The 24,361-nt window shown below is 53.0% G+C and overlaps 1 protein-coding gene across 1 annotated transcript in view; it reads left to right on the top strand.

Annotated features, from left to right (window-relative positions):
• XKR6 (XK related 6) overlaps positions 1 to 24,361 on the top strand; it is a 311,328-nt gene that overhangs the window by 255,452 nt on the left and 31,515 nt on the right. Inside the window, exon 2 of the mRNA XM_002818809.5 lies at positions 20,188 to 20,384. Coding sequence (XP_002818855.1) covers positions 20,188 to 20,384 — 197 coding nt within the window. The remainder of the gene's footprint in view (positions 1 to 20,187; positions 20,385 to 24,361) is intronic.

Consider the following 24,361-nt stretch of genomic DNA (forward strand, 5'->3'; position numbering starts at 1 on the left):
TGACAGTACCTGTGCAATGGGCAATTGTGAGGCTTTGATAGAACGGCATCTGAGAAACTTCTAGCAAGCTGCCTGCCCTGGAAAGTGTTCGACAATTACTCCTGGATGACCTTGGGAGGCGATGGTTTGGCCAGCAAGCCAAGGGCCTTTGGTGCTTGCCAACTGGATTGTATGTTCTCGCCATCTCAAGTTCTTTTCGGAATGTGCTGAGGTATGAACGAATGAATTATTAAGCATTCTCTGTCTAGGAGACTAGGTTTTCTGTTCTTGTCAGGGGTTTTCAGACTAAAACTGTTGTGGGGACACATCCCTTTCTTCATTTGCACCTGCTGGAAGTCAAGAGAGAATCCAAAAAGAGACCCTTGTTCCCACTTTATGAATGAGGTGACTGAGGCTCAAGATGCTGATGTGGTTCTTGCCATCTTGGGGCTGGTCAGTGGGAATGACAGGAAAGGCCTGGACCCGTGATCTCTGCCACAGTCACCCTCCCCCAGCCCTGGCACAGGGTGGGCGTGCTCTGCTTCTAGCAGGCTCTACAAGGAGCTTGTGCTCCCTGGGAAGATGAGGCCCTTCTGAGCTTGGGCCTGCACCACACTGGCTTCAGCAGGGACCTAGAGGAGGCCGGGGGCTGGGAGCACAGAGGAGCCCCCTGCACTATCCATTGGCCAGGCGGTGGTGGCAGCAGGAGGTGAGGGCTGCTGGCCTGCGACAGGGTGGAGTCCCACCCGCACCTGTTGGGAAGCTGTCCCTCCCTCTCTGCGGTGACCTTCTCTGGTCTCAGCCACCCCTGCTTCCATGCATCCTGCCGTGTGTCACACATGCGTGCATTCCTGGGCCAGGAAGGGTGGAGGGGCAAGGATGCTCAGTTTCTGACCTCAGAAAGCTTCAGCTACAGCCCTGTGGGTTCTTTTTCGTGCAGAGGAGCCAGGAGAGGGCCATGTTGGAGGAGCTGTGAGCACAGCCTGCAGACCCCTGAGTCAAGACAGGCTGTGCTGGGAAAGGGACTCCTGGCCTGTGGAAGTGGGCTCTTGCTCCAACTCAGAGATGCTGCTCAGACTTCACCTCCTCCTGGAATCTTCCTCGCAGCTCCCCCCCCACCCAGCTTGGGCTAGGAGTTCCCTCCTCTGCCCTCAGAGCTCCCCATGCTTTGGGCACAGCATAGTCTATAGGCACCGGTCCTTGACTTTGTGTCCTTGGATGAGTTACTTAATGGTGCTCACCTCAGTTTTCCCATTATAAAATGGGGATAACAATAGACATACTGCCTTCAGTCACATTCCCCTATCAGAGCACTAACGGTGTCCCCCACTAGCCTTGAGTGCCTGGCTCCATGCCTGGCACATGGGAGGCCTGTCTGCCCTCTTTTCAGGTGACTGTTCTAGGAACAGGTGTGCCTTCCTGGCTATAGAGTGAGAGCTCAGAGCCTTGGGGATCTCCAGCCCTGGCACTGTGGTGCAGCTGGCCCCTGCTCTCCATCCTGCCCAAGTCTTTAAGGGGCTTCCCTGCCTCTCAGAACCTCATCCACGGTGCTGCTGCACCCCAGGTGAAGGGGGCCCATGCTGGGTCACCAAGGGCAGGCCGCCTCCCTGTAGGGCAGTTACGGAGAGTCCGCTAAGCTGGCCCGTAAGACTCAAGACATGGAAGGGACTTAGAAACGATTGTTCCGCTCTTTATCTTATGGAGGGAGAGGCTGGAAGCGGGAGTACGGGGGTGATTTGCTCCAGGCCCTAGAGCCGGCCCCTGCAGAGGCAGCCCCAGGACCCAGGCTCCTCCAGCCAGCGCTCACCCTGGACTCCCTGCGTGTCTCCAGCAGCATGTGGAGTCGTTGCCAGGAGAGGGCAGTGTGAGTGTGAGGCTCACTCAGTGGAGACGTGGCCTTTGCTGCCCTGCCCCGGGTCTGACTTTGAGGAGCCTCCTGAGAGGCTGCACTGCCCAGGGCAGGGCTGGGAATTGACGATCACCTGAAGATTTGGGCTCTAAGATGTGGAAATGTCACTGGCCACCCTGGGTGGTGCTGTGCAAGCTCCACTAAATGCCATCTTCTATTTTGAACCTGTTTCCCAGGGAGGCTCCAGGAAGCAACACAGATGAGCACGTCTTCCCAGAATGGGGCTGGTGGACATGGATACAAGGAGGGCTTGATGAGCCACAGCTACACGCCGGGGTGGGAGGTGCTGGGCCTTCCCCATGGGAAAGCAGCCAGCTGGCAGGGGGTGCTATAGGAGGGGACAGACCAGGTCCTGTGGGGTGGGAGGTGCTAGAGGATGGGACAGACCAAGTCCTGCAAGGATAGACCATGTCCTGTAGGGTAGCTACTGAGCTGGAAAGATTTCTGGGCAGCCGACCAGGCCCTACAAGATCTGCAGAGTCAGAGTAGTGCCAGGGCCTGAGAGCTCACCTGGTCTTCACCGCTCATCTCACTCATAAGGAAACACAGGGGAAGAGCTTCCTGAGGCCACTCAGCCAGGGCAGGGGGCAGCAGAACATAGCAGCCTTCTCAGCTGGCAGAGGTTTCAAGAGCCTAAGTCTCAGCACACACAGCAGATGCAGTGCTGGGCATCTTCCACAGGACCGACAGCTGCATGGGACGAGGGACAGCAGGACGCTGAGGGAGAGGGTCCATCTGCTGGATGGGGACGGACCTGAACCCAAATCCCAGTGCTCTAGTTATTTTGCTGTGTGACTTTGGGAAAGCTTCCAAACCTCTCTGAAGCCCAGCCTCTTCACCCATAGCTGGGATACTGGTTTTACCTCATAGGGTTGTTACGAGCAACCAGTGAGATATTTTGGTGGTGGCTGGCATACAAATGGCAGCCGCTGTTATATCCTGAGTCCCCTTCTCTGAGGGAAAGGTGGCTGTTCTGCAGTCACCCTCTCCCTAACCCACCCTGCACCCTGGACTTGGCTACATGACTTTGAAAGGTATTGCTTACCCAACCCCAGGCCTGACAGCCACTTCATCCTGGAAGGTAGGGAGCATTTGAGCCCAGAGCTGAAAAGATCGCCCAGGAATGCTCTTCCCTTGGCTCTTGGGTCCCTACACCTGTGTGATCACATCCCCAAAGCCCTCCTGGCTCCCAGAATGAGGGCAGAACTGAGCAGAGCCCAGAACAAAGGGATCCACAGTTCCCCTGGCGATGGGCTATTCTCAAGGGACTGGATGAAAAGACTGGGACTTTTCAGCCTCAAAAACTGAAGGTTGGGAGAAGATGCAGGCAAAACATCTTAGACGGTGAGTGAAAGATCACCTTTGCCAATACTTGGATTCAAGCCCGGTCCAGGGCCCCGGGGGCTACACTGTGCTGTCTTTCTCATCCTTCTTTGGGTGTGGGTAAGTGGTGCTTCTCTTCCCTGATCACCAGGGCCCTCTCGGTCCTTTCTGACCTTCCTCTTCCATGGAAGCTAAGCGATGGCGTTTTCAGGGCTCCATCCTGGGCTGCTCTCCCTCGATCCCCCAGGGTGACCCCAACCATGCCCCCAGATTTGCCATCTGTGCTTCCTCAACTCCACTGTCTGCATCTCCAGCCTGGATCGTCATCTTGTGCTTCATAGAGACACCCACATAGGCTCCTGGGCTGAACGTTCCCCAGGTATCTCACTCCCAGACCTTATCTCTCCTTTTTGGTTCATCCTGGTGAATGGCAACACCATTCTTCTGGTCAACCAAACCAAACCTCAGATGTGTCTTCATTTCCTCCCTTTTCCTCTGCCATTGAGAGCTATGATTTCCCCCTTGCCAGCATTACCACTGTGGAGCAAGCTCTCCTCACTCGTAGTCACTGGGACTACTGTGTCTTCCGCTCCAACCCGTCTCCTTACTGCAGCCAGAGTGAGCCTCCTGATATGTCATCCCATCCCCACCATGCCTGCCTCCTGCATGCATCTGTGCTCCCAAGGCCCTCTCTGTCCAGCCTGACCTCCTCTTATTCCCTCCTCTCTCTCCTCACGCAAACCTGGGGGATTTTGACCCTCTGGAGCTGTCTACCTGGAGCACCCTCTTTCCCTTAGCTGCTTGGTGAACTCTCCCCCATCCTTGAGCACTCAGCTCCAATGCCTCTGATAGAATTATCTCATGCCTAGCAATGGAATTAGAAGCCTCTCCTGCTGTTCCAACCTTGTTGCCAGCTCCTGATGCGTGTCTCCTCCATTGGTCTGTGAACAGCATGAGGACAGGGACCATGTTGGGTCCCCTGTGCCTACCCCAGGGCCTGGCATGCAGTAGGAGCTCAATTATGTCTGCTGAGTGCTTAAATATGACAGAGGGGTTTAGATCACTGCAGTAGAGTGCTCAGGAATGTCATAAAGGGGCATGTTTAGGGCAGATTGAGGGACAGCATAGTCCATGGGGAGGGAAAACCGCAGGACACACCACCCCCAGGGGTGGGAGAGGCGGATGAAAAACCTCCTTAGTGTTTTAGATAAATTAATTAATGATAGGCCCACTATGGGCGGAAAAAAGACACTAGAGTGTTTCAGCCACACCCTGCACCCGAGGCTTACACAAAGGTACAAACATGTCCACTGCCCCGGGTGGGCTCTGCAGCCTGCACCCGAGGCTTACACAAAGGTACAAGCACGTCCACTGCCCCAGGTGGGCTCTACAGCCTGCTCAAGTGCACGTGTCCATTACACGATTCAAAGCCCCCAGTGTAGTGTGGGTGACTTCACTTTGGGTCGGGGGTCCTTTCTCATAGCTGTGAAGGGCTTGGATCAGCTATTCGTGTTTCCCTCCTGTGGGCAGAGCCGGTCTCACCCCCATTCCCCATGGGCAACCTGTGGGCAGATAGGCTACTTGGGTTCCGGCAGATTCATCTGAGCAAGCTGCAGGCAGAGTGACACCAGGAGGCGCATGTGGTCAGGAGGTCTTTAGCTCTAATTTGAGTGAGATCAAAGTGGCCTTTTCCATCATGGGCATGGCAGCGGTCACAACTCCACGCCGAAAATCACGGAGCGCCACCAGCAAGGGGCTTGTCTTGCTTGGTTGGAAAGAGTGCATGGGGGCTAGAGAGGAATCAAATGCAGTCCCCATATTCACTCTGGGCTGGGGACTTAAGCTGGGCTGGAGAGTGAGGCTTGGGGACAGGAGAGGGAAGGGAGGAGCAGAGCTGGGAGTTCCCATGAGCTGCTCTGCACACCGCCCAGCTCTCACGTTCCTCAGCAGAGACGCGGCGCTAGGCCAGAGCCTGGAGAAGGGAAGGGCTATGCGTACCCTTGCCCTGGGGGCTTGGAATAGAGACATATGAACTTTCCAGAGTTCAAGGATTTTATTAAGAAGTTTGCCCAATGTGTTCATTCATTCATTAGAGAAAATCAAATGCCCGTAAGTACCAGGTCGTGTGCCTCATATCAGAGATACAAAGATAAAAAACCAAAACCTTGGTCTCTGTCCTTCTGGGAGCTTAGATGGGGAAACAAAGGGAAACCCACATTTCTCCAATACATGGGTTTACCAAGGCATTTTGGTCTTTTCATTTTTATTTATTTATTTAGAGATGGTGTCTCACTGTGTTGTCCAGGCTGGAGTGCAGTGGTGCCATCTCGGCTCATTGCAACTTCCACCTCCCGAGTTCAAGCAATTCTCCTGCCTCAACCACCAGTTAGCTGGGATTATAAGTGTGCACCACCACGCCCAGCTAATTTTTGTATTTTTAGTAGAGACAGGGTTTCACCATGTTGACCAGGCTGGTGTCAAACTCCCGACCTCAGGTGATCCGCCTGCCTTGGCCTCCCAAAGTGCTGGGATTGCAGGTGTGAGCCACCATGCCTGACAGCATTTTGGCCTTTTTAATCAAGTTTTTTGCAACGTCTTGGAGAAGGCCCTAGGGGCCTGAGCCCTACTGTGCTGGTGGGGAAATGAGGCTGGGTGGCGTGGGGTGGAGCCAATTTCACCCAGGCGATGGTCTCCTGAGCCCTGGGATGTTTAGAGAAGTCACCCGCGAGCTTGACCCCACATCCAGAAAGACTGCATGGCGACATCTACCGCATTCTGCCTCTGTTCCCAGAAGCCTCAGGGTGCTTTCCCCTGCCATGTCCCCTGGGTCCCTGGAAAGAAATGCCATTTCATCCCTGCGTTCTCAGACACGGGCCCTGAGCCCACCACCATTGTTCAGCTGATGTCAGAGATGCTGGAAAGAAGGGCTAAAAATAGCTCTGATTTGATGTGCTCTCAGGGGCTGGGTTGGCAGCTGGGCCCCCCACCTTTTCCTTGTACAGAAGGCATCTCTGCTCTAGAGTATGTTGGGGGGCGGGGTGTGTGCAGGGTGGAGGGGAGCATAGAAGTTTCTCAGAGCCAGCCAGGCTGTGGAAGGTTCTAGAGTCTGTTCTCATACTCAGAGCCTGTGAACCAGAGGTCTGTGACCCCGGTCATGGCTACATGGGTGCATTATTTTTGCAGGCCCTTTGCGCTACCAGACCTTGCCTTTGAGTGGTTCTGAGGGAGTATGAAAGTGGGATTTGTGTGTGGGTGTGGGGCACCCTGCCCTGGCGTGTGGTGAATGGCTGGAGTGGAGAGGATTTTTGAGAGGTCAGTGGTCCAACCCTTGCCTTCTGTGTGCTGTGAGCATCTGACAGGTTTGTTTCTGTTTTCTTAAACTGTCCAGGGAGGGGCAGGAAACCTGTCTCATTGCAGGTTCAGCCAGCTGTGCTGGTCACTAAGTTGTCTCCTGTGTTCAACCCAAATCTTTCCTGCCTGAATTTAGCTGCTGCTCCTGGTCATCTACCTTTGGGAACATCTATTTCATGTATTTGAAGCAAGGGTTACAGGCAGCTCTTGGTCGAAGGAGACCAGCTTCCATCAGAGTCATCAGAGCCAGGGCCAAACTCACTTTAGTGCACTCTGATTGGATGTTACCGTGGTGGGCTGGGGGGTGCTGGGTATACGGATGCCCCTCCTGGGGGTTAAAATCTAGCTGGAGAGGCTTCTCTCTTCCTAAGGGACTGGGTGCAGGGTGGGGGTAAGGAGAGTTCAGATATTGGAGGAGAGAGGCCTCCAGGGGTGGGAAACAGAGGAAAGCACAACATCCAGGCAGGGGGAGACTTCCGCCTGGCTTTCTAGCATGGGTGGTCCATTGAACTCCCTGAGCCTCAGTGTCCCCATCTGTAAAATGGGGCTCGCAGATGATCTCATTCATAGTGGTGTGGACAGGAGTGAATGAGAAGGGGAGGGAATGAGAGAAAGAGAGCAGGAGAGCATAGTGCCCTGGCGTAAAAGCACTCCCTCTCAAGTCAACCGCCTGGGTATGAACTCCGGCAGCCACATGCTCTTGCTTTGGTCTCTTCATCTGAGGACGATCCTAAGGCTTTCTGGAGGCTTAGATGAGTTGATAGGTGCAGAGCGCTTCCATTGTGCCTGGCATAGAAGCGGTAGCTACGGGAGGACGAGCGAGGGGAGGAATTTCACCAGGTCAAGGAGGAGGCATGGGGCGGGGAGCTTGGCCCTGCCCAGGGATGGATCTCCAGGCAGAGGGGACAGCAGGAGCAGACACGGAGAGGGGCACCCCTAGGAAGGTCTGGGGACGGAGAGCCATGGATGTGGCTGGAGAGCAGGAGCAGGCGTGGGGGATAGGCGAGAAGGCAGGTCGGAGTCAACCACGGGAGACTGAACTCCAGGATGCAGAGGCAATGGGGGCCACCCAGGTTACTTAATCTAGCTTAGCCTCAGCTTCCTCATCTATCAAATGGGACTGGCCATCATAGTAACTGCCTGTTTGCCTGGCAAAGGCTTAGAGGCTGTACCCTGTCCTGTCTGTGACAACTCAGACAGTGATGCTCCTGAGATCTGCGAATGGTATGGAAGGGCGCTAAGGCCTTTTGCTCTGTCCTGCAGCCTGCTCCTGAGCCATGATCCCAGGAAGCAGCCACTAAGACTCTGACCTGGGCAGAGTGAACGGCAGGCAGGTAGGAGAAGAGCCCCAGATGGGTACGGTGCCTACCTGGGCCATGCAGCCTATGGTCCTGAAGCCTTCTTGGCCCCTCCTTTGAGCCATTTTCTCCTGCAGCCACTGCATGTGGCCACCTGGCCCTAGATCCTTGCGGCCCTGGGATGTGGTCAGACATGGAAAGGACACACAAGGAGGCAACTGTTCCACCCTCAGAAGGATGCGTCAGGCAAGAATGCAATCTTTCAATGTCTCAAAAGCTTTGCCGTGGCTGCAAGTCAGGACTCCAAAATAAGCTAGGCACGGGATAAGGGAAGGGGTTGTAGTGTGAACAGGGCGGAGGGAAGACAGGGGTGAATTGGCAAGTTGGGGTATCAGTGAGCTCGGGAGTGCTTTGGCGGCAACTAGCTTAGCCCTGTTCTCAATAATGGGGGCAGCGTGGTGCTGAATTTGGAACACCTGGATCTGCTCACATCGTGCTTACTTAGTAATTTGAGGGCTCCTGCTGTCCTGTCTGAGGTGAGTCCAACAGCTGAATGTGAGTTTGGCTTTTTGCTCTGTGTGCCCGGTCTCCCTGCCTCCCTGTGGAGGCCACAGTGATGGTGAGTGACTGGGAGCAGGCAGTCCTGGGAGCAGGAAGTCCTGGGAGCAGGAGGGGAAGCACAGGCAGGAGACCTTGCCCGCAGCAATCCAGGCTGGCTGTGGCCTCAGGGCCATGGCGGATGTGACTGTGTGTCCACAGGTATCTGTACAGATGGAAGCTGAGCTGTGTGTTGCATGTATGGATATTTGGTAGTTTGCATGTGTGTGTGCTCTGTCAGATACAATGCATCCGTGTGGAGTGTGACCATGTGGGTGGATGTACTTTGTGTTGAGTACCCTGTGTGTAAAGTGTATGCATATTGTGAATGCAGTGTGTGTGCAACTGTGTGTGGTATGTTCCAGTGTGTGTGTTCATGTGGGAGGTGTGTGTATGGGTACGGTTGTGTGTATGTGTGAGATAGTGCACCTGCATCCTCCCAGGATAAGGGTAAAGATGGTTTGAGTAAAAATCCCTCAGAGGGGATAACTGTGTCATTATCAGCTTCAGAGAAAAGCTGTGCTCTGCCTTTGAGGTCGGCTTTCTGAGTCTTTTTGGAAAGAACTTGAACAGTTCTTGGCCACGAAGGGGTCGGAGTACAGCCCACAGGCCTGGCTGCTGGGGCAGAGGCAGCCGTGGAGGGGCCGTTGGGGTTCTATGTGCTGCTGTGACCTTGGGCCTGAAGCCTCCAGGGCTCCCTTGGTGAGCCCAAGGGTTGCAATTGACATGTTCTAAGGCCCTGCTGGTCGAGGGTGGGGGGTCTCAGCTCCCCAGCCTCCTCACAACCTCCACAGCACTCAGCACCCATGAGCACCCAGGCCACGTAGCCACACAGTCTGTAGGCTCTGAGGTCAGGAGGCTGGGGCTGAAGCCCAGCCCTACCACACAGTCACTCAGCACATGCCCTGTGGGTCTTCTCAGGAGCAGGCCTCTGGTAGGGGCTGGGGACCCAGTGCAGGGCAAAATCAGGCTCAGAGACTGCCTGCAGGGCTGAAGGTCCTGCAGGAGTGGCCGCGCTTAACCTCAGCTCACACAGGTGCTTGGCAACAGCCCAGTGCATGGGGTCAGCAGACCCAGCTGGGTGACATTGGCCAGTTCCTTCGCCTCAGTTTCCCCATCTCCACAGGGCCCATGGTGCCCATCCTGGGGTCAGGGCAGAAGCAGGAGGCCTCACACATGCTGAGTGCTCCTAAGCAGTATCACTTTGTGTGGTTGTGGTTGTGACACTGTCCCCTCTGTTCCTGCCCCCAAGGAACCAACCTGCAGACAGTCTAGGGCTGAAGGATTGCCTGGGGAGAGGGGCACAGGTGGAGGGTGTTGGTGGGAAGAGGCTGTGAACCCAGAGGAAGGACAGGAGAGAGGGTAGAAGGAGCCTGTTGGACAGGGCCTGGAGGGGTCTCCATGTCATGAGGCAGTGGGAAAGGTAGCCTCCTCAGACTCTTCTCCACTGAGTCCCCTCTAGGAGTCATCGAGGAGCCCCCTCACCTCCTCCCTGGGTGTCTGAGAAGCCTGGCCTGGTGGCGGAGTCACTGTGGCTGCAGGGACCAGAGCTATGTCCCTGCGTGACCCCAGCCTCGGCATCCTGTTCATAACCAAGCCTGGAGCTGATGGAACGGAGCAGCTGAAGGGAAGGGGCTGCCCTTCTGATCGATTTCTGGTGGAAAGCATCAGTGGGTCACAGCACCCACCACATATGGAACAAAGCAGTTTGCTGGTGATGGGCCCGCCGGCCTATTGCAAAGGGGATGTGTGTGGCATCTCGGGGTACTGCTGGTTGTCGCGTACAAGTTATTTGTGTCCTGAATATGTGACACTGCTGCTGGCCAAGGCAGCTCCTGGGATAGTGGGGACAAGCCACTGGTGAGATCTTGGGAGCCCCAGGAGGAGGGTGGGACCTGTGTTGCGTGGCTCTGAACCAGCTCTGCTCCCGGACCAGCCGTCTGCAGGTGCCGACAAAGAGATCAAACAGGGATCTCCCCTGAGGAACTCAGCCTCCTGCCAGGGCCTGCTGTGCCACTTGGGGGTCACAGGTGAAAATCGGGGCCTACTATGGCCTCTGCCCAGCCCAGTTTCCCAGGGCTTCCTGGGGCTGCAGCCCTCCTGGTTTGGCACATGGGCTCTGGAGGGAACGCTGTAGGTTGTCCACAGTGACTACTGCGGGCCCTGAACCCGGACCCCTGAAGGCATGAGCTATGTGGCATTCTCAAATGTTGACCAAGGAGGAAGGCTAAGTAACTTGCAGGGAGAGTCCTGTGAGTGTGGTGCCCAGACCTGCTTTGTTCCTGCTCATGATGCCACCTCTCAGCTTAGGCACTTCCCTCCCTCCCTCCCTCCCTCCCTCCCTATCTCTCCCTCTCCCTTCCTCCATTTCTTCCTTTCACTAATGTGGGTCCAGGGCACCCCATGTGCCAGGCGCTCTGCTATATGAGGGGCCATGCCAGTGACCAGCGCAGACACGGTCCTGCCCACTAGGCCCTCCCTGGAAAGGTGCATATTGCATTACACATCGATGCAGGATTTCTCGCAAACACTCCAGGTGCTCCTCAGGTGCAGCCAGGATTGAGACCCCTTGTGCTACGACGTGCACAGTCAGGGGACACACCTGGGGGAGGGGGAAGCTGGCTGCTATGGACCCCTGAAGCCCAGGGAGAAGCTGGAGATGCACAATGAAGAGCGGTTCTCCCAAGGATGCCTGACAACCTCCTAGGCAGCAGGGCCCAGCCCCTGGCCTTGGGAATGTCTTCTGAGGACAGCTCTGCATTGCTCACCGTTCCCAGGAGGCCTGAAGGTGGGCGAGGCCCCTGGCCTCTGGTCGAAAGCAGAGCTCTGCATTAGGGCAGGAATTTCAAGAACCCGGAGACTTAGGGGAAGCTTTACGAACCAGCCTGGAGTCTTAGGCCCCTTCTGCATGACCACCACTCCCAGGTGGGATACAAGCGCTCATAGAATCAGGTTTCTGAATAAGCCACTTGAGGGGTGAGAGCTAGAGATTGCTAAGGCCACTGGGTGCAGGTCAGCTGCCCAAGTAGGCAGTGAGGTCACCCCTCTCAGGAGCTGGCTTGTCCCCAGGGGCCTGGGTATCTAGGATAGGACTGTGGGAGCAGCTGTCCCTTAAATCCTGGTGATCCCCACCCATTTGTTCCTTGAGCAGGTCAGGGTAGCCTTGGGAAGTCATCAGTAGAGTGTTCTTCTCAGTCACCGGTCCTTGGGGCCAGGCCCAAAGAGACATTTGTCAGGAGGGAGAGAAGCAGGAAGTGTGGTGGGTGGGCCTGGATTCTTCTCTGCCAGGGCTCTTCCTGCCCTTCCTTCCTTCCTTCTTGCCTGGTTGGGCCGGTCAGCTGTTTACTGGGGAGCAGAAGTTCTGAAGCCCTCATACTTGCTTGTGCTGGGAGTGAAGTTTCCTTTGGGCCTTTCCATCCGGGGTTTGTGAGCTCATTCCTTCCAGAAGGCTGCAGAAGCAGTTCCTGGGAGAAGCAGGAAAAGGCCCTCGCAGATGGTGTTCAGGGACAGATGGATTTCTTGCAGCCCCACTGAAGCTTAAGCTTTAGGGCCCCTCACTTTTATGGGCCTCTAATGGGACCCTGTACTCAATTTTGAATATGTAATTTTGTATTCTTTTTCTTTACATTTTTTAAAAATTTAAGATTCTTTTTTGGACAATTTTGTAAATTAACATTTACATAGAGTAAAATTGACTTGTATGTGTGTGTGTAGAGGTCTTTGAGTTTCAGTGCATATGCAGATTCACATAGTCACCACCATAATCAGCTCACAGGACAGTTCCATCACCCCAGAACACTCTCCCATGTGCCCACTTTAAAGCAAATCATCCCTTAATTTCAGCCCCTGGGAACTACCAATCTGTTCTCCATCCCTCTGCCTTTGCAGAATACCATATAAGTGGAATCACACTGTATATAACTGTCTAGACAGACTTCACTCATTTAGGATAATGCCTTGGAGATCATCCAGGTTGTTGTGTGTGTCAGTGGTTTGTTCCTTTTTATTCCTGAGTAGTATTCCACAGTATTCATTACTGTAGTTGTTTATATATTCACCTGCTGAAGGATAGTTGGCAAGTATGAAAAGAACTGCTAAAACATTTGTGCACACATTTTTGTGTGGACATAAGTCTTCATTTCTAGAATACCTAGAAAGGGAACTATGGGTCATATGGGGAGAGTATGTTTAACTTTATGAGAGACTGTCCACTGTTTTCCAGAGTGTCAGTAGCATTTGCATTCCCACTGCAATATATAAGCATTCTAGTTGCTCTGTATTCTTGACAGCACTTGATAGTGTCAGGGTTTTTATTTAGCCATTTTAACAGATATGAAGTACTATCTCTTTGTGGGGTTTTTTCACTGTGATTTTAATATACATTTCCCTATTTACTTGTAACGTTGAGCTCCCTTCTCCCCATGTTTATTTGCTATGGTGTATCCTCTTTGGTAAAATATCTGTTCAAATCTTGTGCCCATTTTAAAAATTGGATTGTTTGTTTTCTTACTAGTGAGCTTTAAGAGTTCTTTGTTTATTCTAGCTACAAGTTCTTTGTCTGATATGTGATTTGCAAATATTTTCTCCCAATCTGTAGCTTGTCTTTTCATTCTCTTAACAATGTCATTCACAGAGCAAAAGCTTTTAATTTTGGTAAAGTTTATCTTTTTTTTTTTTTTTTACGGATCATGCCTTTGCTGTCATTTAAGAACTCTTTGTCTGATACAAGGTACAGAACCACTTCTGCAGTTTCTTCTTAAAGTTTTATGGTTTTACATGTTAACCTATGATACATTTTAAGTTAGTTGTTGCATATGAATGACCTATTATTACTACATCATTTGTTGAAAAGACTGTCAACATCGAATTGTCTTTATACCTTTGTAAAAAACCAATTGGCCGTAATTATGTGGGTCTTCTTCTGGACTCTTCTGTTCTGCTGATCTATGTTTCTCTCTTGGCCAATGCTACACTGTACTGTAGCTTTATAGTAAATCCTAAAATCAGGTAGTGTGAGTTCTTCAAATTTATTCTCTTTTAGAATTGTTTTGACTATTCTAGTTTTATATAAATTTTAGAATTGGCTTGTCTGTATTTAAAAAAAAAATCCCTCTTGGGTTTTTATTGGAATTGTGTTACATCTATAGATTAATTTGAGGGCAATTGTCATCTTACTATAGTGCATCTTCCAATCCATGAACATGGTATGTCTCTGTGTCATTTAGGTTTTCTTTGATTTCTTTTATTAGCATCTTGCAGCTATGGCATACAAATCCTGCATGTGTTATTAGATTTGTCTCTAAGAATTTCATTTTTGGAGCTAATTTAAGTGGTATATATTTTTAATTTTTAAATTTTCAATTATTCATTAATCATTTATAGAAATGCAATTGACTTTTATAGGCTGACCCTGTGTTGTGAGACCTTGCTAAATTAACTATTTATTTATATGAGCTTTTTAATGGATTGCTTAGGATTTTCAATCTAGACAATCATGTCATTTACAAATGGGGACAGTTTTACCTCTTCCTTTGCAATCTGCATATACTTTCTGTATTTATTTCTTTTTCTTGACTTATTGCACTGAACAGGACTTCTAGTATGATGTTGAATAGGAGTGGTATGTGTAGACATCATAACCCTGTTCTTGATCTTAAGACAAAAGCATTCAGTCTTTTATCATTAAGGAAGATAACTGGGAGTTTCCATAAATGCCCTTTATCTACATAAGGTTAAGGAAGTTCCCTTCTATTTCTAGTTTGCTGAGAAAATTAATGGATGTTGAATTGTGTTACCTTTTACTTCTGCATCAATTGTTATGATGTGTGGTTATTAATGTCATAGATTACATTGATTTTGATTGATTTTTGAATATTGGATCAGCCTTTCATTCCCAGGATAAACCCCAGTTGGCTCTGGTACATTGTTCTTTCCATATATTACTGGATTTAATTTGCTAATATTTTGTTGAGGATTTTTGCATCTATGTTTATGGGAGATGTCTGTAGTTTTATTTTCTTGTACTGTGTTTGACTGGCTTTTGTATCAGAGTAATGCTGGCCTCATAAAATGAATAGGGAAGTGTTTCTTCCTTTTTTATTTTCTGGAAAAGAGTATGTACAGTTGGTGCAATGTCTACTTTGTTTGGTAGAATTTACTGTTTTCCTTAAAGAAGGGTTCTCTAAGCCTCAGACCCCACAAAACTTGAGTTCACCCCTGTTTGGGGCTTTGAAGGTGGGTTGTTATCCACAATCAGAGATTTCAATGCTGTTTATGACAGTGTCATAAGAAGCAGCTGGAGACTGTGGGCCCAGATAGGCGAATCTGTTCAGCCCCCTGCCCCTTGTAGAAATCACTTCTTTTCTACCCCAGCCAGTCTTGGGCAGAGCCATAGCCAACCTCAGAGGGGCAACATAGTTTGGACAAGACCTTCTCTGACTTTCCTGAACCATGACTGACGGTGTGGCTTCAGGGAAGTCACTTAGTCTCTCTGAGCCTTAGATGAGCCAGCAGGAGAAAGAAGATGACAACTGTGTCTCCCTCAAAAAGCTGTGCTCAGAGGACTAGATACTTCTGCTGGAGGGAACAGGAGCTTTAAACAATTCCATGGCTTACAAAGTAAGGGAAGGAGATAGAACCGGAAGGATATAAGCAGAGTGGGCTGGAGGGAACACAGGAACAGGGCATCTCAGGGAGCAGTAATGGCTGCCATCTGCATGGCGACTTCTAACCTCCTGTCTGTGCTTGCAGGCATGGTCTTATTTAAGGAGCCTGTGACCCTCTGAGGGGGCACTATGGTATGCATTCATTCGTCCATCATGTCCTGAGTTCTACTCTGGACTAGGCATTTTATACATGAGGAAACTAAGGCTCAGAGAAGTTAGGAGATGTCCCTCAAGGTAACACAGCCAGGTGGCAGAGCTGGAAGGGAGCCCAGGTGTTTTGGGCAAACTCCTTTCTTCCCCACTGTCAGGCAAGTTGGACTGAGTTCAGAAGTAAGGAGACACATGGTCTACCTCTGGGAGGTGCGTGGGCAGGAGCAGTCAACAGCACTGGCCCTGAAGCCAGACTGCCTGGGCTTGAAGCCCTGCTCAGCTACTTACTTAGCTGGGAAGAGCAAGGCGAATGTTTTAACCTCAGTGCTTCAGTTTGCTGTCTGTAAAATGAATATTGGTAGGTAATATTGCACCCATAATATTGCACCTGTAAAATGAATATTGGTAGGTAATATTGCACCCGTAAAATGAATAATTAGTAGGTAATATTGCAGCTACCTCATAGGGGTGTTGTGAAGATTAAATGAGGTAATATGTGCCAAATGCCCATAATAGAGCCTGGTGCAAGTGAATGTCACACAAACATGAGGCATTATTTGTAAAGATGCTAGGCCATCCTTTGTGCTCTGTGAGGTGACTCACTTGAAGAAAGACAAAGTTATAAGATGTTGACAGAGGCTTGGAGATCCCTCCTACCTGCCCCTCCTGTGATGGGAATAGCGGGGCCCAGCCATGGGAGGTGACTTGCTCAAGGTGGGCCATTCCTGCAGACCATAGACCAGGCCCAGCTTTCTTGAGCCCGTGCTCCACGAGGACACGTGGCATTGCTGCCTTCACCCCCGTGTATTTCATGATTCGAGGCTCCTAGGGGAGATATGGCGTGACAGGAGGTGACACCGACTTTGGGAGCAAATCCGGGAGAAGAGTTGGTGTCTTCTCTCCCAAGCTACCTTACTGGAGAAGGGTGCGGTAAGCTTTCTGGAACCCGCCAGGAAGGTGGAGAAGGAGGGGGCTTGAAGGAATGGCAGCCAATCCTGAGTCTCCTGCCTTGCCTCCCCCATCGGAGCGCACCTCTGGGCTTGCACCCCGAGCGGTGGCAGAAGAGGGCGCGGGCCTGTGGGATGAGATCACTTGCCTGGAGCCGCCTTTCCGCGACGCTTAGGGTCTGGCGCCACCGTGTGGCTGCGGGTCGAGGCCGCTTCTGCAGAGGGGATGGGAGGCCCTGCAGGAGGCGGCTGGCAGCGCCGCCTCAGAGGTCACCCAGGAGCTCTGGATTTTACACACAGGAAACTGAGATCCCGAGGGAGAGCAGCGCTGGCCCAGGGGTTTGGGGGGACATGGCTTATGCCTTCCTCCCACCCCACCCATCTGCCTCGTTGTTTCTTGGCAGCTCCTTAGATCTTGAGGGAGACAGACCCCAGGTAAAGCTAGGAGGAGGAAAAATCCTAGAGCCTCGAGGACAGCAGCAGCCGCGTGATCGCAGGAGCTGCCAGGATCGTCCTGCATGAGAGGCAGGGGCTTTGCACGTGTTGTGGGGGACAAGCAAGGTCATGGGGTCAGGCCTGGGTTCTGGTCCCGTCCGGGCCCCACAGCACTGAGTGACTGAGGCGGCAGTGGCTTGCGTTCTGGCACCGGGGCCCTCCACTATAAAGTGGGGGTTGGACTAGACCAGTGTCCAGACCTAATTATATTGCAAACCAGTACCCCTCGGTTGTCTACTGTGGACCCAAGGACTTAAGAGTAGCAGAGGAGGGACCAAGCCGGGAGCAGTTGGAAAGGATGAGCATTTGCGTTGAGGCCTGGCTGTCAGGAACTCCTGGGCAGGGCTGTGATCAGTCCCTACTACAGTCCCGGAGGTGCCTGTGCGGGTGACCCAGGAGGCACCATCCTGTCCAAACGGTTTTGCCTGGACCCTGGTGCCCTCTAGGCCCCAGTGTCTGCTTGCTAATTGGCTCAGGGAGGAGTGGCACCCTCTTTGCCTACATCCACCCTGGCTCTTCCCACACCCTGGGGTGCTCACACCCAGGAGAGCATCAAGATTGGCTCCTCCTGGCAGGCATCCCAGTTGAATTGGCGTATTCTGGACTCGTTTTCCCTTGCCCTGGCCTTGGTGGGCAGAGGGGCCTGTGGCTTTGGGAGAATGTGGCGTGGAGGGGTAGAAGTGGTGCTCCCTTTGCCTGGTAGGGCAAACCTGGGTGAACCTGAGCACTGGCGTCACTGACCTGGGACCCAGATGGATAGTGTTAGTGCTGCCATATAACCATTCCTCCAGCTGCTGGACCACCTGTGAGGCTAGAAGAAGCAGAGTCTGTAGTCTGAGTACCCCTGAGACCATTAGGTTTGTGGTCTGGGGCCTGGAGTGATCTATGGCTCATGGCTTGTGTGCTGCAGGTGCCACCTGTTGAGAGAGCCGGGTTTGGGTCACAGGGAGCAGCTCTGATCTGGGAGACCCACAGCACCAAGGCTCCACTCAGCACAAGGCTCTCCTAGACATGGGTGCCAAAGCTCTGGGCACACAGCCCTGCCTCGGTGCCTCAGCTGGAGCATTCGTGTCCCCTGATGCCCTGCCTCCCCACGCTGCCATCACGGCTGATCAGCCTGGCCTTCTATCACCCTCCATCAGGAGCTCACCGTCAGCCCTTCCCAAACTACCGATGATGACATCTGCTTCCGGGAACCTCCCTGCACACATTTCTTGCTGCCGTCACCTCTTCCAGGCAGTCCTCTCCTTCAGACCCCCAAATTTGACCCTGCTCCCCTCGCCTTTGCTTTCTCCTTCAGCTCCCTCCTACTTCTCTCTCTGTCTCTCTGTGTGTGTCTGTCTCACTGTCTATCTCTACGTCTCTGCCTCTATCTCTCTGGGTCTCTCCCTCCCTCCTCTCTTAGTGACTGTGAGCTCTGAGACTAGGTGCAACCTCCCCCTTCCTCTTCCTGAGCCTCTTCCCTGGTTCCTTGATTTTGTGAACTCACGGGCAGGGGCCCAGGGCAAAGCAACGCCTTGTGGAAATGCCACAGTCGGCAGGTGGCAGAACCTGGAACAGAACCAGAACTTGGTGGTTTATTTCATGCTAGAGCCTCAGTTTCCCCATGTGTTGAGTGGTGATAACCAGACCTGACCCGCAAGGTGGGCCAGAGACCCCAAGAGACTGTATACCTGGAAGGACCTGGCCCCGGGGGCCTGGTGCACCAACCTTCCTCCCATGTCCCTCCCTGATGGGGCCGTCATTGCAATGCCAGCCTCACTCTGGTTCTCAGTAAGATTGCATCTCTGCTCACCACAGAGGGTGGGTCTGGAGAGAAATGAGGTATACATTGCAGCTTCCCTGGCTGGGTCCCTTCAGGATCCAGGCCCCCAAATGTCCTTAGGAATCTACAGAGAAGCTGGGCACCCCTCATCAGATGGTGAGCGGGGCTTACTGCACCTGGCATGTGTGTTTGAGGTCACCCTTGTGGCTGAGTAGCGGCATGAAGAATGGGTTGTTCTGGGGTAAAAGTAGACAGTGGAGGACCAATAAGGAGACTCCGGCATCCCTCCAGGCAAGAGGGGCAGTGGCCGGGAGCCGACTGGCGGTGTGGCAGTGACAGAGCAGACCATCCAGCAGCTCTGAGTGTGTTCTTGGTAATATCCGAGGCCAGCTGGGCCTGGATAGGGTGTCAGCCATGCACTGCATCTGTACGAGTCAGGCTCGGCATTTCAAAGGGCACAGTAGTGGGTCCTAGAATGTCCATCCCACAGGACAGTCAAGGACAGGCATGTGGTTCTCTCCCACTGCCAATGGCACGCAGTTTATGGTTCCTGTTTTTGATCCTGACTGGGCCCACAGAGCTGTGCACTGTGGCCCTTGCTTTTGGGTGAGCCCTGTCCACACCCTCTACCCTGGCCCAGACTTGGAGCCTGTTGGCTGCGTTCGGATGGTGCCTTAAGTCCTTCTCTTGCCTTGGAGACACAGTTCCAGAGAGTTCTGGTGAAAATCAGGCTGGGGTTATTATACGACCTGGGGGGATGCCCACTGTGCATATCATCTCACTAATCTTCCCATACACCCTGCGATGCTCTCATTCTATCACCATATGAAAGATGAGCGACAAGGACACAGAGCTGGAATAACTAGTTCAAGATCCCCCACTTAGCAAGTGATGAGTCAGGCCTCCTTGACCTGTGAGCCTTGCTCTTCCCCCTACCTGCTTCCTTGGCCCCTCAGCCCTCCCACACAGAGCCTGGGAGTGGTCCTGAGAGGGTGGGCAGCGGATCTGCACCTGTGTCCTGGGCCCTGCTGAGACGGAGACTCCATGGCAGGCCCTGGGTCCCCCTGATGTCCAGGGAGGGTGTCCAGTGGCCTGGGTGTGGTCCCTACTTGTTCAACTATCCAGCGACAGGAGCCTGTGCAGTGGGGGCAACCTTTCTGAGTCCACGCTGTTTCCTGTCTGTAACATGTGAGAACCATACCCTCCTACTTACCACCTGGGCATGGCCAGCCAGTGAATGGCACGTAGTAGGAGCTTCACAAATGTTCACCCGCTTCCCTTCCTTTCCTTCTCCAGAACAACAGAGGTGATAACCTTGCTGGATTGCTTCCCCCCGGGGGTCCTGAACCTGAAAGCCCACCCCTGTCCCGGAGCTCACCTGAGATGCCTACCTGCAGGCCCTGGGAGGGCATCTGGCCCCACAGTCTCATCTTCCAGATGAGCAAATGGGAGACCAGAAGGAGGACCTGCCTAGGGGCCCACAAGTGGTCAAATCCTTTCCTGACCTGCCCCTCCCCTCCCCCATGCCTCAGCATCATGTCCTTTTGCCAGGAGCCCCCCCAAAGCCGTGTCCAAGCCTCTAGGAACTTCAGAGCACAGGGTGTGGTGGGGGGATGCTGAGTCTCTTGGTTTTAGGTGGATGGCAAGGGTCTTCTGGAGCCCCTGCACCCACCCATGCTCTCTGTGTTCTCCCCATCTCTCTGGGCAGGTATATCCGCACCATGTACCTGGGGATTCAGAGCCAGCGGCGGAAGGAACACCAGCGACGCTTCTACTGGGCTATGATGTATGAATATGCAGACGTCAACATGCTGCGCCTCCTGGAGACCTTCCTGGAGAGCGCGCCCCAACTGGTGCTACAGCTCTGCATCATGATCCAGAAGAACAGCGCCGAGACCCTGCCCTGTGAGTGCCCGCCGGCCGCGCCCCGCCACCCCGGCCTGCCCTCCACCTGGGGACCACGGCCGCCTCCCACACACTTCGTGCCTGGCACGCTCTGTGGGCATTGCCCATCCTGCCCTGAGTCCCCAGGACGCCCGGCCCCCAGTGCAGTGCTGACGGGGCCCACGCCATGCTCAAGAGCGGCACAGGCATGTCCTGAATGTATGTGCGCTGGCTTGGCACCTCCAGGCCGCTTCGTTCATGTGAGCAGAGCAGAGCCAGCCGGGTAGAGGGCTCTGGGTCTCCCCATCAGGGGCAGTGGCCCCTGTCCTTGGTGCTGACCTGAGCCAGGCATTTGCACCTCTATGGGAGGGGAAGCCGCAGACCAGAGATAGCGCGGGACCACAAGGGGCCGTCATGTTGGGCAGCACTAATGGTTTCAGACCCCTTAAACTGTGGTGCTCTTGCTTCAAACCAAGCTTATGTGTAAGCCCCATTTGTAAAGCAGCTTAAGTAGCTCTGTTCAAGTTCCAGCAGGGGAGAGGGCCCAGGAGGAGGAGGGGCTGGAAGCGACAACACATGGGGTGACATTTGAAGGGATGTCATGGGCAAGAAGGATCATCCCAAAGTGTAGCAGTTGCAGGGAGACGCTTATCCATTCAACAAATGAGAGACAGTCCATGGAGCCATGCGTGAACTGTCTTGGGAGGTACTGAGTTTATCATCACTAGGAGTATTCAAGGCAAGAAGTTGCTGAAGAGACTCAGCCCAGAAGTTCCTGACTGCAGAGCGCTCAGTGAGCATGTGTAATCTGGGTAGCCAGGCAGCCATGAGGAGGGGTCTGCTGTCCGTACCCCAGCTCTCCCTGGCCAGCAGGACCTCCCGGTCTCCTGGATTCTCACCTCCAGACCCCGCAGGTCCTCTTGGTGCCCCAGCAGGCCCTCCGTGTCACCATGTTCAAGGACACCCACAGGGACCTCCTCACCAATGTGTTCTGGCAAGAAGAGCCACGCTACCCCAGGCCTTTCTCTGAACAGATGTGCCTCCTTACTTTTTCCAAGCTGGCCCTCTGTAGGCTCCAATCCCCTTAGGTACTTAGGCAAAAAGGGGATTTAATCTTCAAAAGCCAGTGGAAGACTGAGCTGTTCAGGCTGGTAGCTTGCTGGTGGCATTCAAAGCCTGGGGACCTGGTTATGAACCCGGCTGTGCTGCTGATAGGCTCTCCTGTCCTATACAAACTCGGCTCAGGTGAAGCCTCATGTCCCATCTGCTGAACCAGAACAGCCCTCAATGGAGGCTACCTGGTGGAAAAAGGGGCCCCAGGGTATCTGTCCATCCCACAAAGTGCTGGCTGCAGTCCTGCTGGTCCATCACAGAAGCAAGGAAAATGGGCCATGTGACCCTTGGAATGGACACAGGGGACGCCAGGCCTGAGACCCACACTGAGCTGAGGGCCCAGTTCCGCCCTTTGACAAGGCTTCAGGAAGCATAAGCTGCATGCTCAAGGCAGCCACAGCCTCTATCTTCTGGGCACCCACAGAAGCAGGAGGGGTATGGAGATCTTCAGCAGCTACTGCCAGTGGGGTGACACCAGCCAACATCTGCCCTTGGGCATCTGCAGTCCTCACTTGTCAGGAAGAGGCCCCAGGTGGCCCAGGGGCTCCAGCTTCTTGGAGTGACAGCCCAGCTGGTGCCTACTTGACCAGCAACCATGGCCTGGAGAGGAGAGCTGGAAGGAGCCAACTCGATGTCCGGCTCCAGCTGGGACATGTGGAAGCTAAGCAGGAGGCCTCATGGAGAATGGCAGGGCTGACCGCTCATCTGATCCCTCCCTTTTTCTTGGACACACCCACATGCACACATACTCTCCTGGGCACTGAGAAGAGCTTGGGAACACAAGGAAACCTTGCTGATGCTCCATCTTCAGGATGCCTGAGGACCCAGGCTGTATGCTTGGCAACGAACTGTTGTGATTGGCTGCCCACAGCTGCGGCCATGGGAGTCCCTGCCTCACAGGATCGCTGAGAAAACACATGGTGTGAGCATGGACAACATGCAGCAGTTTGAACAACATCATTTGTTCTCAGCACCAAGAGACTCATGTGATGATTGATTTTGGAGCAAGACCAGCATCACAGGGATGTCTTTGAAATGCACATTCTTGCTCTACAAACCTAACCATAAAGGAGCTCTGCGGAAGTCAGCACTGACCCTCGGTAGCAGCTCCTGGTGCCAGGATGTGCTGCCAACTGGGAGGGCAATGTCTGGTTCCCTGCTGAGGCCTCCATATCCAACCTGCCCTCAGATCCCAGGGCTGCTGCCCCACAGCCCAGGGCAACAATGCTCTCACGGGCAGATTTGCTGGCACTGGAGAGGGACACCTTTCTCTCCCATATCAGTCCTTCTATTTCTCAAAATGAACTCAGCTGCTGTCTGAGACTTCTGCTTAGCCTGTTTGTGCTGCTATAACAAAATTCCTGAGAGTGAATAATTTATAAAGAGCAGAGATTTATTATTTCCCAGTTCCGGAGGCTAGGAAGTCCAAGATCAAGGTGCCTGCAGGTTCAGCTGCCTAATGAGGGCTGCATCCCCTGGAAGGGAAGAACACTGTGTTCTTACATGGCGGAGGGCAGAAGGACAAGCTAGCTGCATGCTGTATGAAGCCTCTTTTATAAGGCCCTCAATCCCATTCACTAGAGAGGAGTCCTTATGGCCTGATCACCTCTCAAAGGTCCCACCTCCTAATCCTATCACACTGGCAACATCTGAACTTTGGAGGGGACACCTTCAAACGATAGCAGACTCTGCTTATTTAAACTGCCTTTTGCTATTTCAATTTCAAATCTTCCCCACTCTGTACCACCGGGGCTGCCAAGTTATGCCTCCTCTCATCTTTTCCTCTTCCAACCTTTGGCCAGATCTTGACACCCCAAACAGATAGGGCAGGTAGCAGGGTGGTGCACAGGTGGGCTCCCGATGGGGCATTTGAAATCCAAGGAGCTGGTCACCACTTATAACCTCTTGTGATTTTGGACCTTCATCTTTTCACAATCCCGTTTTCTCTTTCGTATACTGGAAGAAAGAAGAATAATACCTAATTTTCAGTGGGGATGCAATGATATAATGCACAAGAGAGCACTTTGTAATCTTTCAAACTCCATGGGCACATAAGGGGCTGTGTTTATCATTTCCAGGGCCAGGTGGAGTCATCCTTTTATAGGGCTCTGACAGCCACCTCCCCATCGTCATGATACCACCCACCATGGGCCAGACCTGCTGGGGATGGGTTTGCAAAGATGCCTATCCTTCAATGGTTTATGGGCTGGCATGGGCCACATCCTAGGGAGATTTCTCTCCCTTTCTGGCCTTCTGGATCATCTGTGTCCCAGCCTCCTTGTTATGCCTGTCCTTTGTATAATAGTTTCTCAGATTATAAACAGAAAGGGCTGGGCACCAAATCTCTGGAGAGGAAAGCCAGTGGGGATTCCCAAGGGACAATGGATGTTGCTTCCTAAATGTCCTCTCATGTGGGAGCCCACTGGGGCCAGGGTCTGTGCAAGGACAGGGGCCACTTGGGCATGCTGCCAAGAGCAGACCCCTTGGAAAAGGAGCCGGGAGCGACTCAGTGTCATGCTGCTGTTGGGCCTTCACCCCAGGGAAGCCCCTCCTGGCTCCTCCTCCCTGTGATCCCCTCTTTTTGTGCTGGAAACTGGGAGGTCCAGTGAGCATTTCCCCAAGTTTGTTTGGAATGTGGAATGGGTGTTTCTCAATACAGCCTTTTGTGGTTAAATATATTTGGGACCTGTTGGACTAAACAAAGGCCAGTGGCCATCCTTGTCATTGGGTTGTGGATCTCTAAGCCAAGGATGAGGCTATAGCATTAGCTGGGTTTATGGGAAGGAAGGACACTAGCCATCACTGAGCACAGGCTGCCTGTAAGGAGCTTGGCATTTCTGTCTTACTTAACTTCTAAAGTTGTGTCCTCATCACCAGACAATTTT

Source organism: Pongo abelii, chromosome 7 (genome assembly GCF_028885655.2).
Source record: "Pongo abelii isolate AG06213 chromosome 7, NHGRI_mPonAbe1-v2.0_pri, whole genome shotgun sequence".
NCBI classification, from domain to species: domain Eukaryota; kingdom Metazoa; phylum Chordata; class Mammalia; order Primates; family Hominidae; genus Pongo; species Pongo abelii.